The sequence below is a fragment of the Amblyomma americanum genome, chromosome 2, assembly GCF_052857255.1.
Source record: "Amblyomma americanum isolate KBUSLIRL-KWMA chromosome 2, ASM5285725v1, whole genome shotgun sequence".
NCBI classification, from domain to species: Eukaryota; Metazoa; Arthropoda; class Arachnida; order Ixodida; family Ixodidae; genus Amblyomma; species Amblyomma americanum.
Window position 1 is genome coordinate 32,039,598 of NC_135498.1, and position 23,947 is coordinate 32,063,544.

General features: G+C 48.7%; 1 protein-coding gene across 5 annotated transcripts in view; it reads left to right on the top strand.

Annotated features, from left to right (window-relative positions):
• Sarm (sterile alpha and armadillo motif) overlaps positions 1-23,947 on the top strand; it is a 172,285-nt gene that overhangs the window by 72,460 nt on the left and 75,878 nt on the right. The window contains exon 1 of one of the 5 annotated variants that reach the window (XM_077653742.1): positions 21,648-22,338. The exons of the other annotated variants lie outside the window; for them this stretch is intronic. Coding sequence (XP_077509868.1) covers positions 22,309-22,338 — 30 coding nt within the window. The 5' untranslated portion in view covers positions 21,648-22,308. Of the gene's footprint in view, positions 1-21,647; positions 22,339-23,947 lie in introns of those variants that run through there. 5 annotated transcript variants of the gene reach the window in all.

A 23,947-nucleotide genomic window follows, 5' to 3' on the forward strand; every position in this document is an offset into this window, starting at 1 on the left:
AGTGTACTTTTCATAGCGGACTTTTGGCGTCTTTTTTTTTTCATCTTGCAACCATTCTGGGGGTGGCTATTGCGTTTAAAATTTTCATAAATCAGCTGTTAATGATCTGATGGTGCTTTGATAAAATAAGCCTCACATTTCCTATAGCACATGCATCCTAGCGCATGCAGAGAATTCCGTGTCGAAATTATATATGAGAGCCTGGTTATTTCGTCTGGCGGTTCTTCACTAAACGAATGACATTTGTACATAATTCACAATATAGCTTTCAACACAAGATAACACAAACCTATACAAAGCAGAAATTTGAACAGTTACTGCTAGAGGCTTTCCTATACTTGCGCTTCGCTACAGCGATTGCCAGATCGTCACACCGGGCAATGCCGCGCACCTTGTTTTCACTGTTCTATTCCGTCGCCTGTAAGATCCTCACATATTCTCGCTTTTTATAGACGAACTGCTGACTATCTTTGCTGAATTTTTTTAGAAAAGATTTATTTGAATGCGGAAAGGTTTATCCTTCAAAAACTACGCACTTAAAGAGACCCACAGGCGCCGTTTAAACATGCATCTTCGCAAAGAACACATGTGTAAAATCTTGCCGCAAGGTTCATAAAATTACAGCGCGGTGACACATAGTGTAACAGGCGTTCAAGCCTGGTCACAGTTGTCTATATCGCTATGCAATGCAGCTGCTTTGCCAGGGACAAGGCGCATGATAATAATAGTAATAATTGGTTTTGGGGGAAAGGAAATGGCGCAGTATCTGTCTCATATATCGTTGGACACCTCAACTTTGGTGAGCCTCTGTGCATTCCTCGAACACACGGGCTTGACGTCCCGTCTGTTCTCCGTCAGGTAGTTACACGCAGTTACCGAACGCTCCGCGAGTTCTACCTTGAACGATTAATAACTGGACGCCCCACTCCAGTCGTAACCTACACAGTGCTGTGCGCGTGTGTGATTTAATTCCTCTAAAATGAACTAATCACGCGCACAACCTGGACACATTTCTTATTGTGTAAATAGTTTGTACATATTACTTCTCCCCCTGTCCTCTATTCCTGTCCCCTCACCTCTTTCATTTCATTTCTCCATTCTGCCTGCTGTCCTTTATTTCCGCTGCCCCAGCTCAGGTGCTTCAGTATCGATGGCAGATGCCGGGGCTAGCAAAAATCTTTTCCTTCCTTTTTACTATTATTTTTAATAAAACCACTACCACCACCACCTGAACCGCGCCGTAAGGGAAGGGATAAGGGAGGGAGTGAAAGAAGAAAGGTGCCGTAGTGGAGGGCTCCGGAATAATTTCGACCACCTCGGGATCTTTAACGTGCACTGACATCGCACAGCACACGGGCGCCTTAGCGTTTTTCCTCCATAAAAACGCAGCCGCCGCGGTCGGGTTCGAGCCCCGGAACTCCGGATCAGTAGCCGAGCGCTCTAACCACTGAGCCACCGCGGCGGGGAAGGCGCATGTGCCGATGCGGTTCTCATGTCTGTTCGGCTCAGCCCTAGCGCAAGTGTTGTCAGTCAAAGTCAATACCTGCTTTAGAATTTGGCTTTATTTCCTCCGCGTAGCGCCACTCGAATGCTCTAGATCATGTGTGACTGTAGTCGTCAACAACTTGTAGTTTTTCTTAACCATAAATATCTCTACAGGCTTAACCTATACGGTATATTCAACGAACTGACTTGCTGAACGACTGAGAGCAAATTACTGGAAAACTTGATTGAAATCTAACCCAATGCGCCCTTTCCTCCTTACCTTATCTACTATGCCTGTACTGTTGCGTGTGTAGGCTACAATGTGACGCTGTTGCTGAGCGCGAAATGACAGTATTGTTTGGAAATAAAATGTTAATGTTTCCCAGGACCGCATACGATAAATCGTGCTAACCCGCCGCGGTGGCTCAGTGGTTAGGCGCTCGGCTACTGATCCGTAGTTCCCTGGTTCGAACCCGGCCGCGGCGGCTGCGTTTTTATGGAGGCAAAACGCTAAGGCGCCCGTGTGCTGAGCGATGTCAGTGCACGTTCAAGATCCCCAGGTAGTCGAAATTATTCCGGAGCCCTCCACTACGACACCTCTTTCTTCTTTCACTCCCTCCTTTATCCCTTCCCTTACGGCGCGGTTCAGGTGTCCAGCGATATGTGAGACAGATACTGCGCCGTTTCCTTTCCCAAGAAACCAATTATTATTATTATTATTATTATTATTATTATTAATCGTGCTAACATGAAAAAAAATAGTATGTTGTGGTCGCAAATAACTGCAGGTAAGAGCGAAGTGAAAAAACACACTGACATACACACCGTTACTTTTTTAATCGGACCCACCTGCCTCCCGACTGGCGCACGGAGCGCAAACACCGGCGCCAGCCCTCCTCGCGCGCGAATCGCATCAACTTCCAGGTTTCAGGGACGCTAGCAAGGCCACCTCGTTGCGCCATACCTACGGGGAGCGCCCCCCCCCCCCCCACCATTTCTGCCAGAATCTCGAAATGACGTCTTCATCCGCCAGCGACGCAATATTCCGGGGCGCCCACCGTGACACAGTAGGGGGTAATGGATGAGAGGGACGGAGGAGAGGCGTTTTTGCCCCCTCCCTACCTCAACTCGCGTGCACGTCGTTTACGATGTTTGCACTCCTGGCGGGAAACTCACCCCTCGCGCCTTTGTCCGTGCGCACTAGTGAAATCAAATGTACAGAAAGAGCGCACTGCCGACGCCAAGACTAGAAATAAAGCTGTCATGGCTTTTCATCCTTGGGCTGGGCGAAGAGTGGACAGCGATAACCCGAAGACAATAAATAGTGGCTTCTAACTTCTTACACGCTTGTCTTCGCCTGACCTTTGTGGGTGATCGTTTTAATTGAGGCTAAACTATTAAACGCTACTACAGTAGCGGGTGGTTTGTCATGTGGACGTTTAGGCAATAGCGTCCTGGCATCCAGCTTGGCGCCGCTATATTCTAAAGCACTATATGCATTTATGGTGCTTCGCTATTTTTTCTGCGATTTTGATCCGCACGCCAGCACCTAGGTTTTACTGCTTGCGGAAAACTGAAGGAAACATATCCTCGAAAACGTTGTAACAAGTGTGACAGGAAAGAAAAAAAAAAGGGGGGGGGGGGTGATGATTGTATTTAATAGGAAGCCAATATAACAAAAGCAGTGAAGCCAGATCATCGATCACAGACGACTAGACCTGTTTTTGTTTATATTTTTCTGCCATTATGTGCTGCCATTTGGCCTAGCTCTCACAAACGGCCTCTAACTGTACAATCTATCTTTACCTTTGTTTTCTTTCATCTGCCTTTGTGTTTCGTGTTATATTGCAGCGCCTATCGTTTGATCTCACTAAAAGGAGCCGATGTCAAACCTCTCTCCTTTGCACGCAAGATTGACGATGCACTGTCACAAAACTCTCGACGGTGCCCGTCTCTGAAAGTCCTTAACTCGCTCCTCTCCGCCGTTGGCGAGGTATTCGAGCGCTAGCAGATGCGACCGGAAACGACCGCGTTCTTTCTCCAAGGGCTCGCGACTCACGCGACCGCTCCAAAAGCGTGCGCGCCACCCGACGGCGAAGGGCATAAACGCGCGCTCACACGCACAAACACTCCCGCCCGGAGCTTTTTTTACGACTCCTCCCAATACTGTCGGCGTCTTTCTTCGGAAGCGCCACCACTACGGTACCGCTCCTGCTTTACGATGTTTTACTGCTATTCTAACTCGCACCACACCATTGAACCTCTTCCCCCATTCCTCCCCCTTCTTGTAGCACTGTCATTAGTCACCACAGCGACAGCAGCCACCCCGTTCGGCCGTCTGTCTCCCTAGAGCGCGAAATTGAATATACGACCAAGCGAACGCGCATGCTCCCTTGCTGCTGTTGTTGTGTGTGTGTGTGTGTGTGGGGGGGGGGGGGGGAGGGAGGGGTGAGGGGCACGCGCGCTCACTTTGTAAATTTCGCAGCGGGCGACCCCTGTCGTCCCGATGCAGCCGCCGCCTCCGCAAATAGAAAGTCTTCGGTTTTGCAGCAGTGCCGCGGAGGACTGATGGCGACGTGCAGTGCCCGTCGTTTTAAATCTCGCGTTTCGCCTCCCCACTCAGCGACGGTCTGCTGCCATATGCAACACCACCTAGACAAACTGCCATATGCCGGTGGGGGGACCTCTTGCCCCTCGCTGTGAACTGGGGGACCCATTGTGCACTGCGCGGCGAGTTGCTATTCAAGGCGTGGGAGTGACGTCATCGACGGGTGCTCGCAGATGCGTTTAAGTGCTGTTGGCGATAACAATCTCTGATAAGTTGCTCCACGGTGTTTTCTCTCTTCCTGTTCCCTTTTTATAATACCCGAACGTAGCGGCCCCGGTGACGTCAATTCCAGCAGTCTACAAGCCATGGCGCCTTCCTTTAAATATAGTGCAGGCGTGTAGAGCGGGTGTAGAGGTTGCTCCGCGCCATTTATCGCAGACATGTTGTTCTCTCTGTTTTGCCGTAGACGTGATATGTGAGCGTCAAAATATGACAGAGACCCTCTTAATGTGCTTCGACACTCACTTTTTGCAGCTCTTACCGGTAGCTCTTCGTTGTTGTAACATCGTTTGTTGATTTTCATCAATCAACTAAATTATAAGAACATTAGTGTTATTAACATCAACGACGCAGTCAGTGCGCTAACAGCAGGAACGGGTCCTGGCGAAAATATGCTGGCTTTGTTGCAGGCAGAGGCAATCAAAATAAGGACAAGACAGTGATGATGTAGACGGTACGACGAAGATATAGTACTCAGTATGACGATAGCCAGTATGAATGGCTATGAACTTGACCAACGTTCCATACCACACAGAGTGCGTCAGGTGCTAGTAACCTTTGTATAGGTACTCGGTAATGGAGGTGATCCGTAAAAGCAGTAATCTTTTTGAGAGGAAGGAATCTGTGTATTAACTTCGCCGGTTGTCCATATTGAACTGAATCGCGAGCTCCGTCATTCAAGTGTATTTTTGCAAGCTCCGATGACGTACATGGTGGCCTTTTGACTGCTCGCGCATAGCGTGTTCCATAATGCGACTTTAAGCTCAGTGTCGGCCTATGACGGTGTAGTGCGCCACGTTTCTTGTCATCTGTTTTATGTGGCAATGGCGCCGCACGGTCGGTGGTCTTTGGCGTGCGGCAGGCACGTTGTGCACGTGCGGCGGATGACGAAGCACTGCTTGGGTGATTGAGTCTCTGCCAGATGCCCCCGCGCCGAGCGTTGTCAGGCCGCATGCAGTGGGTTGAGCAGCCTCTGAAAAGTGTTCGCGCTCTGCTGCTGAGGTCGTGCGTTCGATCACTCCACGAGGTTAGTGGCGTGTCCGCTCGCTTGTATGAAAGGAAATCAGGGAGATTTCCCCTGACTTGCGCTCTGCTCATGAGTTGAGTTGAGTAATCAGCAGCCTCAAAGTTCGCGCCTCTCGCCAGATACCAGCTCGGCGTCACAGCTATAGCATTTTTGGTTCTGACTCGCATTTCTTCTGGTGTCCCTCTCAAAATTATTCGTTCTCTCCCCCCCCCCCCCCCCATATTTCTTTTCGGAAACAGATCTCTCCCAAATTTTTGCTCTGGAACTTAGCCTGATCCATACTGATGACCTAAATCAAGGCAAATGTGACAAATTCCCGCTACGCGCATCCACGGATTCACGGAGGGGCGTAGAGTAATTCGTCAAAGGCGCCATTCGCGAAGAAGACTGCGCGAAAGTGAGGTAATGTTGCGCGTTGTAATATAGAGTAACATATGCGAGTAGATTTCAATAAAAGTCGGATTCATTTCTCTTGCAGCTTTCTGTGTAGCACTTCTGTTACAGTGTAATAGTATGGTTTCGGTATTCAGAGGTCAAGCGAGTTTATTTGTTTCTTTATTTACATACACATATTTCTAGCCTTGTAAAAAGTCGTAAACAGGATAGGGGCGCACACAACAATTACAAATTACACAATGCAAAACAATTTTTTAGGAAAACACACTGTTTCACATTTGGAAGACATTGCTGAGAACCATTCGAGAGAATAACGAAAGCTAGAAGCGGTAAAATGAAGTATGCGCCCATAATTACTGTGCGAAAATTTTCCCGAACATATTCGAGTAAAAAGACACGACTTAGTTTTTGCTCTACAGAAAAGAAGTATATATACATATCCGCGCAGTAAAATTCGTATGTTTTTAGCGTTATACCTCCGCCCATGTCCAACAGGTGGACATCTTGCTTTATCCTAAAGGCGGTCGCGACGCCACTTTTGACTGTATGAGTGAATACGAGCGCTTTCTAAGCAAGTTGAATGCTGAATGGGCGCAAGTTGCTACGCGGAAGTGCTCGGATGAAATCATCACCCAGGAGGATGGGGAGGGGGGGGCGTCTCGCCACATGACGCCACCGACGCTGGCCATCGCCACTACGGTGACTCACTGGCGGTTCTATTTGCGGCTGCGAATGTGTCAACAGTAGTGAGCGACCGGAGTGTGAATAGAAGCTGCCCACGTGTTCTGACTGTACTCTGCACGAGCAATAACGAGCGTACCTTGGCGACGCTCCGCGTCAGTCAATCAACCTATACGTATCTCTTACACGTCACCCGTCATAGGACGCCATTGGTGACACGTGCGCCGGCAGATTGCTGGTTCACAGGTCCTCGCGGTATCTGATCTTCCATTTCATATAGACGGCCGATAACAGAGTTTCAAATTAACAAGAAAGAAAGATAAAGTAGAAAGAAGGTGGAAGAAAGATAAGGTTGACGGGGTAAAATGCAACAGTCTCATCTGGTAGAAAGTAACGGCTGATTGATTGATTGATTGATTGATTGATTGATTGATTGATTGATTGATTGTCTTTACTCATCACACACACCAAAGTAACACTAAGTGCACCTGTAAATTGCCCTAAAGCATTTAATCCAGTGCAATGGCAAAAGTGTCCGGGAGAAGAACTCTTTAAACGTTCAAAAATAACAGCGCGAAAAACGAAGACGGAAGGGGAAAAAAACACAGGACAAGCGCTGATTGTCAACTGAAGTTTAATCAGGAAACAGACGCCAACTCGCCCGCCTAGCTATTGTCTTTAAACGTACTCACTCTGCTCCATTAATGGTTGCGCTGCGGCAATAATGGCATTTGCCTTTACGCTGCTTGAGGCGTTTAGAAATTACATCTCATTAAAATAAAAGTTACCTATGATCTTTGCTCGTTCAAACAGCGTCCAGTATGTAACGCGCGCCCTAATGAAGCGCCCCGAAGCGGATAAATTTTGGATTATGGCGATCACCATAATCTCAGTTCACTAGAGTTTTTGCATTTCACCTTCGTCGCAATGCGACTGCCACAGCTGGCAATTGAACACGCAGCCTCGCACTCGGCATATGAACGCATAGCCGCTAAATCACTCCTCGGCCAGATATTCCCAAAGATCCTTTGTCGTATCTACTACAGCATGCGACACATTAGTTGTGCAGGCATGGGTTACGTTCTTTTTCCTTAGCCTCTCGTCTACATTTCAAAATTAGCGCAAACCGTGAGGTGGTCGCACAGCACAGAAAATTTATCTCGCTCGCAGCCCTGCCAGTGAGCCTCTATATACCTATGTATTCAAAAGCTCGGTGTTTGGTTTTAGTGACATTTGAAAATTTTCAACGTGCTCTCGCGCCTTCGAAAGAAACAAACAAAAAAATGCCCAGGAACACAGTGTTGTGCGCGTGTGTGATTTAATTCCTCTAAAATGAACTAATCTCGCGCACAACCTGGACACATTTCTTATTGTGTAAATAGTTTGTACATATTACTTCTCCCCCTATCCTCTATTCCTCTCCCCTCACCTCTTTCATTTCATTTCTCCATTCTGCCTGCTATCCTTTATTTCCGCTGCCCCAGCTCAGGTGCTTCAGTATCGATGGCAGATGCCGGGGCTAGCAAAAATCTTTTTCCTTCCTTTTTACTATTATTGTTAATAAAACCACTACCACCACCACCAGGAAGCTGAATGCAAATTTTAAAAATGCGATTCCGCCGCCGAAACACCACAGCTCATAATCCGCCTTTTTCACAAGGCCTTTTTCACATACCCGCCGTGATAGCTCAGTGGTTAGGGCGCTCGACTACTGATCCGGAGTTCCCGGGTTCGAACCCGACCGCGGCGGCTGCGTTTTTATGGAGGAAAAACGCTAAGGCGCCCGTGTGCTGTGCGATGTCAGTGCACGTTAAAGATCCTCAGGTGGTCGAAATTATTCCGGAGCCCTTTACTACGGCACCTCTTCTTCCTTTCTACTTTCACTCCCTCCTTTACCCCTTCCCTTACGGCGCGGTTCAGGTGTCCAACGATATATGAGACAGATACTGCGCCATTTCCTTTCCCCGAAAAACCAATTATTATTATTCACAAGACCGTTCTGCGCATGCGCGCCTCTTCTCCTCCAGCTCCACTGGTTGAAAATGAAACCGCCCGCTCCTATTGCGCATGCGCAGTTCATGTTAGTGACAAGCGCTTGCGACAAATGGCGGCAGCTGTCAAGCATGCACTTGCCACTTCGCAGGAGCGCTGGTTCCTCGTGGAACTAGATCGCTCCTGCGTCTACCTCGCGTGTTCGTTTTCAACCGTAGAAAACTAACTTTTGCCACTCCTCACAGAGGGCGCCATATCTTGTGAAAATTGGATAGATTCAATGAAAAAGAAGCATAGTGTAGAACTATATTGATGCTGGAAAAGGCAGATCAGGAAGGAAACGTTTTATGATAACTCAAGAGGCAGTGCCCTCCTCTTTGAAGCTAGGTCAGGGTGTCTTAGAGCGCGCAGGTACAAAAAGAAATTTAACGAAGAAGATGACACATGTGCTGTGTGTGGTAAATCTGTAGAAACAATAAACACCTCATTCTAAAATGTGATGGTATCCATCCCGATGTCGATGCAGGCCCAGTCACTCTTCCTGAGGCCTTAGAATTTAGAGATAATAGTCGCGTAAATAAATGTGCGGTGGAAATTAGAAAAAAGCGATTGGAGGATTGGTGGCTCAAAAGCAGAGAGGTGACATAAGTTCTAAAGCGTAGGAAGGTGTATTTTAAAGAAAATGGCGAATTTTATTAACTTACAGCAGAGTAAACAAAAATAAAGGAAAAAAACTGAGCATATGGTGGCAACTACCACTGCCCCGTTTCAAAGGGGACGCTCCTACCTTCCATCCATCCATCCCATGGCGGATTTGACTCTCCAAGATGGCTCTCATAAACCGATGAGAGTGTACGTGTTGAGCTCGTTCAGTGAACTACGGACTTTCCTTTCACGATCTATTGTAGCTGCGACAAGAGGTCGTCGGCATGCGAGACGTCAAGCGCGGGGCAACGCAGCCTATGTTGGGCCTGCGGAATGGCTCGCACCTCTGGTGGCGGGGTTTCAGTTATCTGGTACCAAAGATGGAAGCAGCTGAGAGCGTGATGCGCATACCACTCGTCTCTGTTGTCGCCCAGTGCCAGGAAGGAAGAAAAGCAGCAGTCTTGTTTCTCATGATGGGACTGCGGCTGCTCTCAGCACGGGGCTATTATTTTCATGGTCCCGTTATAGGAGGTCTATATAAAGCGGAGCGTCGTAGCTTCCTCGTGGACTCCCTCATTAAAGGAGGCGCAACATTGCACTTCCGCGTTTATAATGACTGCAGTCCGGTTAGTGTAAATGTCATTCTAAAATTCCTCTGGACTGCCGATAGAAAAATGCGCTTGCAGAGCTGCTACAAAACGTGTCTCATTCACGCTTGCGATCAAGTATCTTTGAAGAGCTTCTTACGCAACTTATACTTTCAACGAATTCTCTTAAAAGCTCGTAAAACTGTCTGTCATGATGGCTACGACAGTAACGAAGAACTTGCATCTTTCTTGTATGCACCTGGAAAAATTCCATTACCATAGCATGTAGCGTGGGGGGGGGGGGGGGGGGGGTTAGAGCTTTGTGTCCTTCCCTTTCTTCTTCTTTTAGTTCTTTCAAACGTGTACTACTGCCTTTACTGATGGCGTATTCTAATCGGTGAACTGGAGCAGCTCTCCGAATCCACGATGGAGCAAGGTGTGTAGGGACTCTAGAGACCAAACCGTCACGGTCCAATTAGAACTCGAGATCTGAATCCAAATCCCGTATTGAAACACGCTCTTCGCTTTCTCGGAGCAACAAAACTTGCTCCGGATCGCTGATCGGAACACGCCGTAACGGTAATCGGGCAGCCGGAACCGCAAAATCTTTCAACGTCCGCGCGTTGCACCTTCGTGCGCACAAACCGTAATTACGGCCGAGTTATTTCGTGCTACCGTGCAGCAGTTGAGACAGTAGCTGCACGGTGCGGGGCAGAAACAAACTAAAAGAAAGAAACGCGAACAATGCGCACGCAGTGAGCGATGAGGGGAAGAAAATGAGGAACAAATTATGGCCTAAGCAAGTAGCACGCTCAAGAAGAGTCGGAGGAATTCTCGAGGTGCGGTTTGGGACGCCTCTGGAAAGATGATGACGGAGGAGAGATGTAGGAGCAGGTTGGAACGGTACGAGAGGAGATTGGAGGGAGGGGGGCGTGGCGACTATTTCGGGCTCCCGGATCACGGCGGAGAATCCTTCGCACAGACAGACTTTCTCGCTTCGCACACAGGGTGGCGCTGCCATCCTGCAAGGCAGCAAGACACGTTTGGAGCCTTTCTCCGGCGGCATGACCGGAATGATTCAGGATGCTGCACCGCATGGCCCTGGCTGCCTCCGCCGCTTCCGTTGTTCTTGTTGTTGGGGCGCGCCACCGAGAGGGGGCGCTTTAAGATGCTCGTTGCTAACTCGTTGCGAGCCGGAGCGAGCGAGGAATTTCTCGCGCGGTATTCTGGACGCCCGGTCCGAGTTTGTTCCTTTTAGTTCTCCCGTTTCACCCTCTCCCACCATTTTATTACTTTTTTAAATCTCCCGCTGCCTCCTTAATGCATTTATCCCAGCCTTCGCTCTTTGCCGTCTTCTTAAGCGCTCGCGTTACAAGACTCTCGCGCCGTGTGAAAGGCGAGCAGAAGAAAGGTTCGCTCACGTATGCTGCTTGAGAGAGTGGGCGCGCAAGGAACAGTAGTCCCAAGACGAGGATCTGCTTTGCTTTCTGCTTATTGTCGTCGTCTGCGGGAGAGAGGAGTCGCAGTTATTTCCGGTGCGGCAGTGTGTCATTTGTTTGTTCGCTTGTTTTTGAGGCGTTAGAAGGAAATGCCTCATGCTTCTGTGGTTCCAGCACATCTGATGGCACCTCTTAGCCGACGGAATTTTCGCTCAATGGTGTTCGTGCGTTAGTAGCGAGTGTGCATGCATTTCAAAAGAGAAACGCTATCAGTGAAGCCGTAAGATGTATTAAAAATAGAAACAAAAGGGAAAAAAATGCATTGCGTCAACGGCAACCGGACGCATCGTTTAATAGAGTGGGCTGCGGAACGCTCACCTGCAGGAATGCGGTCGCTAGCATCCGGGAACGAGCGCCAACTTTACTAGGCATTGTTGAATTTGCGCAGTGCTGGGCTGGAACGCCGGCTATTACTGAAAGCGAAGGCAGAAGAACTGAGGAGGCACGTGTGATGTGCAGGTACCGGATAAAATTGGAATATTGGTTGTTGGGAAAGTGAAGTGACGCTGTGAAAGGAGGGAGTGAAAGAAGAATTGAAGAAAGAGGTGACGTAGGGGAGGGCTCCGGAATAATTTCGACCCCCTGCGGATCTTTAACGCGCACTGACATCGCACAGCACACGGACGCCTTTGCGTTCCGCCTCCAACGAAACGCGGCCGCCGCGGTCGGGTTCGAACCTGGGTACTCTGGATCAGTAGCCGAGCGCGCTAACCACTGAGCTACTGCAGCGGGTGACTGTACCTCTTTAGCCCCACAAATTGACTGCAAACGAAATGAAGCAACTGCAACGCTCAGCGCAACGCTTCTGACGAAAGGCTGTGGAGTTGGTTTTAATAATAATTGGTATTATACGTCATGCTGTAGTAGAAACACGAGCTGCGCTTTCTGTGCAGAGCCCTGAATTGGAACGTCATTTTTTCGGCAAACCTCAGCTGTAGTAGAGCGTCCTCGTACCAATTATGGAAAGGAAACTGTGGAATATCAAATCATGCTAATCTGTAATGCTCACCCTAAATTACTTGATATTGCGAAGAAATATAAAACGGCTTGAAAATTTAAACGTGAATGCTGTAATTTCATATTACTGTCTGCATAATTTTTGTAATGCGCGGTCTTCTGTTCTTTTTTCTTTTCACTTCTTACTCCCACCCTGAACAGAGCATTTTTTTCACTGACTGCCTTTAAATTTACTAACCAACTCTTTTTTTTTACTTTCCTTTTGCTTTTTGCACAGCACTGTTACATTATGTTTTTCGTATGTACATTTTGTCACAGTACAATATTCTGGATAATGTTACTTGTTCTTGCATAACTGTCGTTGTGGAGAGCGACTGGTGACGCGCCACTGTTGCTGCACCGTCGGCGCCCTCTGAGGCCAGGGCCTAGTCAGGAGGCTATGTTACCGCCTTTTGCCCTGCCTCAAGGGCAAGAACTATGTATTACCTCAATAAACCTCTATAAAGTGGTAGAGAGTTCGAGCTGGGAACGAGACCTTGATGTGCACTGTGGAATATTTGACGCGGCAAAGAATAAAAATTAAATAAAGGGATAGAAAAGCAAAGGCTGAAAAATCGACGGTGTAATGTAAATGCACGACGACATCGAAAAGTGCGCCATCCAGCCAAAAACGCAAATCGGGTGAGAAGTTAAAAACAAAAGTTAAAGCCCCGCCGCGGTGGCTCAGTGGTTAGGGCGCTCGACTACTGATCCGGAGTTCCCGGGTTCGAACTCGACCGCGGCGGCTGCGTTTTTATGGAGGAAAAACGCTAAGGCGCCCGTGTGCTGTGCGATGTCAGTGCACGTTAAAGATCACCAGGTGGTCGAAATTATTCCGGAGCCCTCCACTACGGCACCTCTCTCTTCCTTTCTTCTTTCACTCCCTCTTTTATCCATTCCCTTACGGCGCGGTTCAGGTGTCCAACGATATATGAGACAGATACTGCGCAATTTCCTTTTCCCCCAAAAAAAACCAATTATTATTATTATTATTATTATTATTATTATTATTATTATTATTATTATTATTATTATTATTATTATTATTATTATTATTATTATTATTATTATTATTATTATTGAGAAGTTAAAGGGCTGGCCACGGGATGTCCCATTTTCTCAGACCGCGCAAGCACGCGCGACCCGTCGCGGTGGCTCAGTGGTTAGCGCGCTCGGCTACTGATCCGGAGTTCCCGGGTTCGAACCCGACCGCGGCGGCTGCGTTTCGGTGGAGGCAAAACGCCAAGGCGCCCGTGTGTTGTGCGATGTCAGCGCACGTTAAAGATCCCCTAGTGGTCGAAATTATTCCGGAGCCCTCCACTACGGCACCCCTCTCTTCCTTTCTTCTTTCACTCCATCCTTTATCCCATTCCTTACGGCGCGGTTCAGGTGTCCAAAGATATATGAGACATATACTGCGCCATTTCCTTTCCCCAAAAAACCAATTGTTATTATATTAAGCACGCGCGCGTGTTGGGCCGGCGGTATACAGCTGTCTGCGTGCGGGGAAATTACAGTGAGTGTCCAGACTGTCTTATCAGTCGCCTCTGTTCAGTGCTCGCTGGGGATTCCCCCGCAGTAAACTGCCCTACCTCCGCTCTTATCAGCGCGCGGCCTCTGTCGAGAGGCCGCACTTGACATGTATCTCTGCACAACACCGCGTGTCCTTACAGCGCCAGTGCGGAAGGCGTGGCCTCCGGCGGAAAGCACGGAGCTCAAGTGTCGCTGCACTCTGTACAGGATGTGTACGCTCTGTTTCGTTGCCAGTGCGGGGGTAAGCGATGAACTGCCCCACATCCTTGTTAGCGGAACAGTGTGCGGATTTCAGAAGATCCACTGTGTTTCAGAGAAACAACGCGGAACTCTTTTCCGTCTGTCCTCTCGCGGTGTCTCTATCTGTTTGACTTCTGCGTATCTGACTGCAATGCTATTCGCGTGGGGTGGAGAGCGAAGCTTGTGCAACCATGCTCCCCGCATAATGTCACCGTTGAGTTCCGTGTTTATCTGTTAAAGCGCGCAGTGCGGCTATAGCTGGCACGCTGCGGAACTCGTCGCTGGATTTCTATTGAAGCCAGGTACACTGCCCCTACTTTGCCATTGTACGTTAAAAGAACAATGAGGACAAGTAGAAGTTAACCTGAATCGATATGGTACCGCATTTTAATCACAGAGAGACAATGCTCACAGAAAACGGAGCTTCTGTAATCTACAGTGAGACACAACTCAAGAACAAAGCGGCTTTCCCCCGTCAAGGAACCCTTTCCAGCCAATGGCGACGGCAGAATCTCATGAACCTGGTAGCGGGACAATGCAGGGAGTGGCAGATGGAAGGGTATAGTCCCCTCCCTGCACTGTCATGCTGCTCACGCTAGCGGGCTCATAGAAGTCAGCCGACGCCATTGTCTGGAAGGGGGTCCTTTGACTGGAAAAAGCCGCTTTTTTCTTGACTTGTATCCGACTATAGAAAATTTTGAAAAAACGAAATACAGGTGTCGCCACCACCGGCCGATTTCGCAAGTAATGCATGCGTCGACAGACTCGACACGGGTGTGTGTGTGTGTGTGTGTGTGTGTGTGTGTGTGTGTGTGTGTGTGTGTGTGTGTGTGTGTGTGTGTGTGTGTGTGTGTGTGTGTGTGTGTGTGTGTGTGTGTGTGTGTGTGTGTGTGTGTGTGTGTGCGTGTGTGCGTGCGTGTGTGTGTGTGTGTGTGTGTGTGTGTGTGTGTGTGTGTGTGTGTGTGTGTGTGTGTGTGTGTGTGTGTGTGTGTGTGTGTGTGTGTGTGTGTGTGTGTGTGTGTGTGTGTGTGTGTGTGTGTGTGTGTGTGTGTGTGTGTGTGTGTGTGTGTGTGTGTGGATACCGGAGGCCACGCTACAAAGCCATTCACTTAAAAACGGTGGCACCATGTCCTTTTCCGTGAAGACATGACACCTTTGAATCGACTGGCAGGAACATATTTAAATCTAATTTTTTTTCTGCAATAAATTAGTCTTTTGCTGCAGGAAAAAAACGTCAGCATAGCAAGAACTAGGCAATATATATATATATATATATATATATATATATATATATATATATATATATATATATATATATATATATATATATATATATATGCGCTCAAATTTTTGCGATAGTAACAGCCTCGCGTTGCTTTGCGGGAGCGCTCACATGGAAAGCGGACCTTCGGATGTTCCACCAACTTGTATGCCCGGAGCTCTCTGCTCGAGCTCTAGTGACAATACCGCTGGTTTCTTTATTCTTGTTTTATTCTTGTCGCCGCGCTCCCATTGTTAGAGACAGGTTTGAGTTATTACGCTTCGTTTCCAGCCAGCGGAGAAGAAAAAAAAAATAAATGGGAGAGACTGATGTTCGAAGCGCGGCGTGTTGTGACGCAAATGCGGAAGTCATTTGTCACACCTGAGCTGCTCTGCGTCGGCGTGGAGCGACACGCGGACATCGTACACACTTGCACTATCGCCTCCGGCTATTGAGCTTGCTACGATAGCCGAAGATTCGCGCTGATTTATGCTGTTTCGAAGCAGAGTTGGACGGCTCGCGGCTCCCTAGGACTGCGTAAAAGCTCAAACTTTTCGAACTACGAAGAGAATAGACAGTTTTATATATGGCGCGACACACGTTCCGCTACCGGGATCAGCTTAGTAATAGCCACAAATTTTCGTATTAACGAAGTCTTTGGGATGAAGGAATAGCCTTACACGGTGATATTTATTCTGCGGTTAGCCACTAAATTTGAGGCATGTACGTCTGCAGAGGGCATGAGCCCCTTTCTTCTGAATCAGCCGGTCATTCTAGCAGCAAGATCACTTTAAGATAGTGTTGTATATTTTGTTCTTCCGTATTACAAGCTCAATAAGTGGATTGCTACTGTGGTTCGCTTGCATTTCTTGGGAGGTGTGTATAATAATAATAATAATAATAATAATAATAATAATAATAATAATAATAATAATAATAATAATAATAATAATAATAATAATAATAATAATAATAATAATTGGTTTGGGGGGAAAGGAAATTGCGCAGTATCTGTCTCATGTATCGTTGGACACCTGAACCGCGCTGTAAGGGAAGGGATAAAAGAGGGAGTGATAGAAGAAAGGAAGAGGTGCCGCAATGGAGGGCTCCGGCATAATTTCGACCACCTGGGGATCTTTAACGTGCACTGACATCGCACAGCACACGGGCGCCTTAGCGTTCCGCCTCCATAAAAACGCTGCCGCCGCGGTCGGGTTCGAACCCGGGAGCTCCGGTCAGTAGCCGAGCGCCCTAACCACTGAGCCACCGCGGCGGGTGTGTGTGGAACCCAGTCTCGTTTTAATTTATGCGAAACTTTAAGATCGAAACTTGGAGACTATTTTAGCGACCCGGCGGACAGAGAGTGTGCAACGCAGAGAAATGGAGGGGACACTTAGGCAACGCCTTAATGCTATGACGCGATAGCTTTTATCGGTCAGTGCCCGTTTATGCAGAATTGGTCATTCTCTACTTAACATTCATGCATACATGGGAGTCCTCATACCACTTCCGGTGCAGTGCACCATGGCGCAGCGGTCAAGCGATGCGCCATTGCCCTGCGATGACAGGTGCTGCTGCCGGTGGGGCTTGTGGGACCCTGGCTGCTCCTTCCGAGTGACCTATCGCAACTAATCATTTATTTACCTGCCACGGTGGTCAGTTTGCTCACAATCCGGTAGGCAGGTTGTGACTCACAACATGTGACAACGCCACTAGGTTACCTGACCTAGATGGCCCACCTGCCTCCTATAGGTTGCTTCTCTGGGAATTTCTCTCGTGTTTTTTTTTTCCTTACGATTAACGACGCTTGCGACGACGCCGGATTTTCTGCGACACGAGCTCCTTAACGCTATCACTTTAAAAAGAAAGTCACTTGCACCACTCGGCGCCTGGCTTCCGGCTGCAAGTGTCGAAGCCGCTTCACGCTGTGGGTCTCAGTTCGGTAGCTCACCCATTCTCATTTCGCTACAGTTTACCAGGAAAGCTGGAGGGGGTAAACCAAAATAACCGGGCGCCGAAGGCGTCCTTTAGCGCGGCAAGGACTCCCTCGCATTATCTGGAAGCGAGCGCTCTGTACTATCGTGCAGCTGTCCCCACCTCCCAGGAGGCTGTCCGTATATATCGGCGCCAGCAGGGTGCGCGGTGTCCGGAATAGAACTATCCCGGTGGAGGGTGCGTGAGGCAGGCGTGTGAACCCCACACACAAGCCGACAGGTGCCCGCGGAGCAAAGAAGCGGGCGGTTTGATTGCCGCGCCCTCTCAAGTATACCGCCTTGTCCCGGAGCCCCAAGCCTCCCCCCCCCACTACGGGTGTGTGAACTTGGCTCCACTGCCCCCTCCGTGTTCGGCGGTACTCTATTAGAATCACCAAGGGCAGCCCTCCCTCCGCACGTCTAGCTGCACCGCTCCTCCTCCGCCGTCGCTGCCCGGCGTGTCAGCCTTGTTCGACCATGAGTGAGTTCGCGGTGGTGGGGCGGGAGGAAGCGGCGCTGGAGGAAGACGTCTCCGGAACGGGACTGGGCGAACGAAGGGACAGGCGGATGCAAGGAGCCTGCAGCCCCTCTGAGGCCTTCACTGTTTATTTCCGAGTGGGGCCGAAATAACAGCGACAAAATGGGAGAGAGGGAAATGAGAAGAAAGAGCCCGCTGTTTATAAACTGTAACCCACCGCCAGCACTGCCTCGCGGAAACGAAGAACGTTGCAAAATGGGGCAGCTGTGGTAGTCGTGATGTATGAACCGGAGTGTCAACGGTTATGCTCTTGCAGAGCCACTGAGCAATGAACTTCCGTTAGACAAGCACAAGAAGGCACATACACAGTTTAGATCGCTAGGAGGAAAAAGGCATATTTCTGTGTCTGCGCAAATATGGTGATAAGGTTAGCTCGGAGTTTTTGTCCCTTCAGATAACGCTGTAATGACAGCGACCTGAGCGGTGCAGTCTAACTGCGTATGCAGCTTTCGCGTGAGCTCGCACAGCGCGGGCTGTTATCATGCTTCGATTCCTTGATATTTTTTCTTTCCCTTAAGAAAAAAACTTATTCAATAGTCCACTGCTTTCTTTGACAGTATGTGTATGAAAAGCTGGTGTGTAGGGTATGTCTGGTTTAATGTCCCAGAATTCAATGCGGTCTATGAGGGGCTCCGTTGTGAAAGGTTCCAGATCGATTTAGACCACGTATACTCCGTTTCATACATCATGTGCAACGCTGTCAATGCTAGCGCTCTTGTTTGCGCTGACTGCATCCGCGACCAAAAAGTAGTGCGCTCCTTGTGGTGAGCAAATCATAGTAACTCCTTTGTTTGCGGGCTTACTGCATGACACATTTGTCATCAGCTTGATTAAATGCACTGTTATTGCTGACGACACGCTGTCACTTTCTCGTGCCAAAGACCACTCGACCACAGAACAAGCGCGGAGCAACACGCCTCCCTTTATTTTCCCGCGCGGACTACTTCCGTAACTTTCGCAGCGTTGCACCTGATGTATGAAATGGAGTATAGGGTTCTTCAACGGGCACTGGCATCGCAAGGCACACGGGCGTCTTTAAAATGTCACTTACTAAATGCCCTAACCTCTGAGCTACAATGGAGGGTTTCATAAAAAGCGCTTGCATGCAAGTCGTCATCGTGATGCACAAACGGTACTCACTTTCGTCACTTATTTTGCAAACCGAATTGCACTTGCAATAAAGATTTGGCCGTGCGGCTTCGCACTTGGGAGTCATGCAAGTATTCCGTCGGCTGTATCCGTCCTTCAGTTTTAATGCAGAAATGTGTAGAGTAGTGTTTGCCTGAAGATATTTTGTGGACAGTTTTTCGCCCGCACTAAGCTCACCCACAGAACCAATAAAGAGCACCCATATCATTATAAGCGTACACTGTGCATGTCGACATGCAGCGTACTTTGCCCTGCCTAGTATAGGCTGTCCGTGTTATCCGGGTGAACCCTCGAATAATATGAACACGAAGAAAAGGAAAAAGTAGTCGGCGAAGGAGATGGCGTCGACAGATCACGTGGTCTTCTATGGGAACCCCCAAAAGATGAAAAAGGGCAGAAAAGAGGTTTCCTCTAAGAAAACACTGGATGAGGATGAAGACAGAGTGCAGTGTTATTCAGGGGGGTTAAAAGGAGGAAGACGACAAAGAACTATAGTAGACCACGCATGAAGAAAAAGATGACCTATATAGAGAGAAGAAGAAGAAGAAGAAGAAGAAGAATACACTTGTAAACTAGGAAGCGCGAAATACCGGACGAGGGACAGAGTAAGGGACACAAAAACAGGTTCACGAGTGAGTAAGGGACACAAAAACAGGTTCACGAGCGCTCGTGAACCTGTTTTTGTGTCCCTTACTCTGTCCGTCGTCCGGTATTTTGCGCTTCCTAGTTTACAACATGCATCACCAACTAGCCCGGCAGCTTGCTCTCCTGAACTGCATAGAATGCACTATTGCCTTGAAACCAGTGTGCGATTTTATTCACGGATATATAATTCACAGCTCTTTCATTACCGTTTCTTTTATCTCCTTTTTAATCCAAATTCGAGTCTTCGTCACAAGATTATCCAATTACTCCACTCCTTACCCAAGTGTGCGTTTGTATCAGCAATGCACCCTGGCCAATCCCCAGCCGTGGGTACGTGCCATTCAGCCTGAGGACATAATCGCCGTCATCAATACACGTACATTTATGGGCTTCTCTGCAACCAGTGGGAGTGCATTGCTGCGAGAGTTGCACCCAGCGTTTCGCAGGCTACTCTTCCCCTTTCTTATCTCAGATTCGCAAGAACTCCACTATACAGTTCTCCTTCGCATTTCGCGGAAGGATTATTTCATTCTTGGGTCTTCTCTGCTGGTTACGGCAACGCCCGGGTAACATATTATTAACTTCCTCATTTACTTTCTTATTATTTAATCATTTGCTACTTTACCAAGTTAAATCGCTTATGCGTTGGTGCAGACAGCTCCGGGGAAGGCACCTATACGCAGCGTGTCGTCTCCAAGCGTTCCCTGTTTGTAGAGCGCATGCAAGCGGATCACTTTAGCGCGTCGACGAATGGTACTATACGTCACATAATGGACATCGCGCCTCAAGGCTAACGCCGCATCACTTTTGTCCACGTAGTAAACAGAGGAAAACGCGCCGCCAACCGAGCAGCCCCCCCCCCCCCCCCCCCCCCCCTAGACATTTGTGACGAGCGCCCATGTTTCGAAACCGAGAAGAGACAGTCAGGTCGGGGCTTCGTCTCTAAATATAACCACGCTGAGAGCCTCAAAGCCAAACGACGTCGGCCTCGAACGGGACTGTCTGAGTCGTGGCCGCTGTTTGCGTGTGTCACACAGATGTGGCTGCCCTCCTTGGGTGACGTCACCGGGTGCGCAGTCATTGCTGTCTCAATGGAAGACTGGAGTGTCAATAGATCGGCTGTGTACGCGATAGAGATTCATGTTTCGTTTCTAAAGTTAGCACGGTTCCCTATCTGTCCCACTTTGCGCGATTTTTTATTTCGTCTCTCCTTGTTTTGAGGAGAAGAGATTCGTGCATTGTTAGACGCGACTTGGTTCACCGACTCATCCCGAAGGCGACGTTTCACAATCCAGTGCTGGCAGCATGTGCGTCAGGGCTTTTCAGAAACTTGGGAGAAAAAAAAAATGACAATAACATCATGACGGGAACGAACATCCGATGTTCCCGGCATAGTATACGAGGACTCGTTGGTTTAATCATGACTGCATGTATGTTGACTGTCCGCGTCCGTGAGTGCCTTACTCGAAGTGCAGTCGTGTGAAATATGAAATGCAGCAAAGTTTAAGCATTCCTTTGTTTATTACTGCAGAACTTTGTGCGAAAATAAGTTTTTTTTTTTGTTTTCTAACAAGCATTCCTCCGGGTGATACTCTCTCAAATTTAGTATCGAATTTTCTGCAAGAAGTTTGTTGAATTTCGTTCGATGCTGGCGGCACCTTCTAGAGCTTTTCGCGGCAAACGTAGCCTATAGTTGCGAAATGAACGTTTTGCCGAATTCGACCGCTACATTAGCAGTAATTGCTTATTAAAAATAATAATAAAAATGAAAGCTTAAAGATTTTTGCTAACCCTGGCATTTGCCATCACTGTGGCGGCGGCACCTGAGCTCGGGCAGCGGAAGTAAAGGATAGCAGGCAGTTTGAAAAAGTGAAATGAAAGAGGTGAGCGGGCAGCAAGAAAGGACACAGGGAGTGGTCATATATACACTATTTACAAAGGGCAACAATAAAATTGTCCAGGATGTGCGCATGTGACAGCTACATTAAAGAAGGAAATTTCAACACATGTGAAAAACAAAACCATCGACTTCCGGCGATTGGCGTCGCGTTATGTTTAGTCTTGTTTCTTCACTTAGCCGTCCCTCCTACCTCCGTCCCTTCCCTCCGTCTCCTCCCCCTTTTTTTTTCCACATCCTCGCGCGTTTAAACCGAGAAAGCGAGCGTTCTCCCCCATTCCAAGACTAAGGCGACAAACTACTTGTCTTCTTTCGCCCCTGTTCTGCAAGCGACGCGAATACGTTGTCGCCACCAACGGCACGTCGACGAAGGAAGCGCATGAGGTCACGGGCGCGGGGGCCATTCTCGCGTGTCTCTTTCGGCCAACCTCGCTCCGAATCCCACGCGCCAGCTCGGAAAGCTCTCGAAAAAGTCGAGAGTCGCGCAACCCGTTGCCAACGCTGGCGTGGTGGCGCAGAAGAGACACCCGCGCTTGCTCGCGCGCCACAACGGACCGCAGTCGTAGCCACATCACCTACGCGACCAAACCGCGTTCGCTCCCGTGTGCGCGGCGTCGACTCGACGGCGACTACACGAACGACCAACGCGTCCACGATCCTCCTGCGAGCCAGACGGACGCGCAGGGATCACCGAAGAGCGACTTCGTTGTTGTTTGCGCTGCCCACCGACCGACTCCGACTCGGAGAGACTCCAGCAGGTGCCTCGTGTCCGTGGGGGAGTGATCTTGCGCCCGCCGTGTCTCCGCCTTCTCTCTTCTTCGCTCGAGTGTCTCGGCGCGAACGCCTTGAGGAGAGGCCAAGGATACGCCGGTGACGTCACTCGAGCTCGTCGTCGTCTTTCGGCTGTGGCCCACATGCGATACTCGCTGTCCACGTCATGGAGATAACCGAGATCTCGAGCCGACTGGTACGTAGTACGCCCTCACGATACGCACCGCTTCCGCGCCTTGAATTTCTGTGTTGTTTGTTTCTTTCTGTCGCTCCCGTTACTCTATACGGCCCCGCTCTCCTTTTCCTTCCGAACGCTGACTGCGGAACGGAGAGTGCGGGGGCGGGAGTACGTCGTAGGCGTAGAGTCGTAACGTGAGTAACAACAGCCAGACGTATTGCCGGCCGTGTGTACGGTTACGGGGACGCGTACAGTCGGAGCGCTGGGCGACGTTTGCGTCGAGGGTTCGTAACGCGGGCGTACAGTAATGATTACTGGCGCAATACCGCGGACGTCGCTATAGTTTGGCGTTCGGGTTAAATTGTTTTGATGGCTCCATGATGGCTACATCGACGATGCAGATGTGTAGTGCCCGCTTAAGCGATGTGCCGGCGCTGCCATCGAAGCTGAAAATTGTAAAATTCTGAAGATTGGAAAATTGTAAGACACTGTAATGGAAATATTGAAGGTAATGATCCATTAATCTAATATGTAGCAAAATATTTCTTTTAAAGTGTTCCCAGCGATCGCATCGAACAGATAAGACTGCCATAGTAAACCAACGGGCAACGCTTCTAACGATAGCAAAAACGTGAATTGGAAAAAACAAAATACAATACTGCCGTCGGGTGATCTGCGGATATATTGTTTGTTATAGCGAAATCTTACATTATATGAAAAAAATTGCGTTCAGAAACGGTTTCTTGATCAAAAATGCTTTTGTCGAGAATTGCTGGGTATGTCATGGCAGGCAATTAAACAACGTGTTTAACGGGGGAAAGTGGCCCGACGGGGATAAGAGGATGCAGTATTGAAAACCACGCCGTTTATATTCCACAAAACGTGAAGGTGGTGTTCTCAGTATTAAAATAAAAATGTGCAAGCTGTCACCTGACGTCTATTGCATTGCAAATACTGCACTCAGTAGCCTTCGCAAGCAAAATCTCTTTCGCAGTGCTGTGACACCACAAGGACAAGGACGTAGGCGGAGTGACGACAACACAAGTGCTCACTAACAACTGACAAAAATTATTAGAAGTACAGAAAGCGTATATAGAAAAAAGCAGCGGTTACATGCGCAGTCCAGAACATTGTTACAAAAGCGCCCGGCAATTACAGCGATGCGGCACCACGAATCTACCTGATATCATGAGTTTAATGCTCTTTCAAGATAAACAACCTCAGCGTCAAGTAGCAGCAATGATAGCGAACTCACGCATTCATCGGCCGACTTCCTTGTACCCGAGACCTGCATAATCTCCCGGGAAGTCTTATCTTTATGTTTCCAGAGAACGCCCGTTTCTGTGAACAGTGGGACATACTTGACTCGTGGTTTTTGACATGCTTGGTCAAGTGCGTCTTCGAACCTCCGTCAAGTGACCTGGCATGTTCCTGGAGGCGCACATTTAGACAGCGCCCCGTCTGGCCCGTGTAATGTCGACTAGATGTCAGGGGAATGGTACGAAGCACATTCCACAAACGGATCGGAGTGCTTCGCACCACTAGCTTTTCTTTCCCGCGGTCCCGCGGTACGTCACACCTCTCAATGGCGACACCTGTCCGCCCTATCTTATTGTTTCCCGAAAAT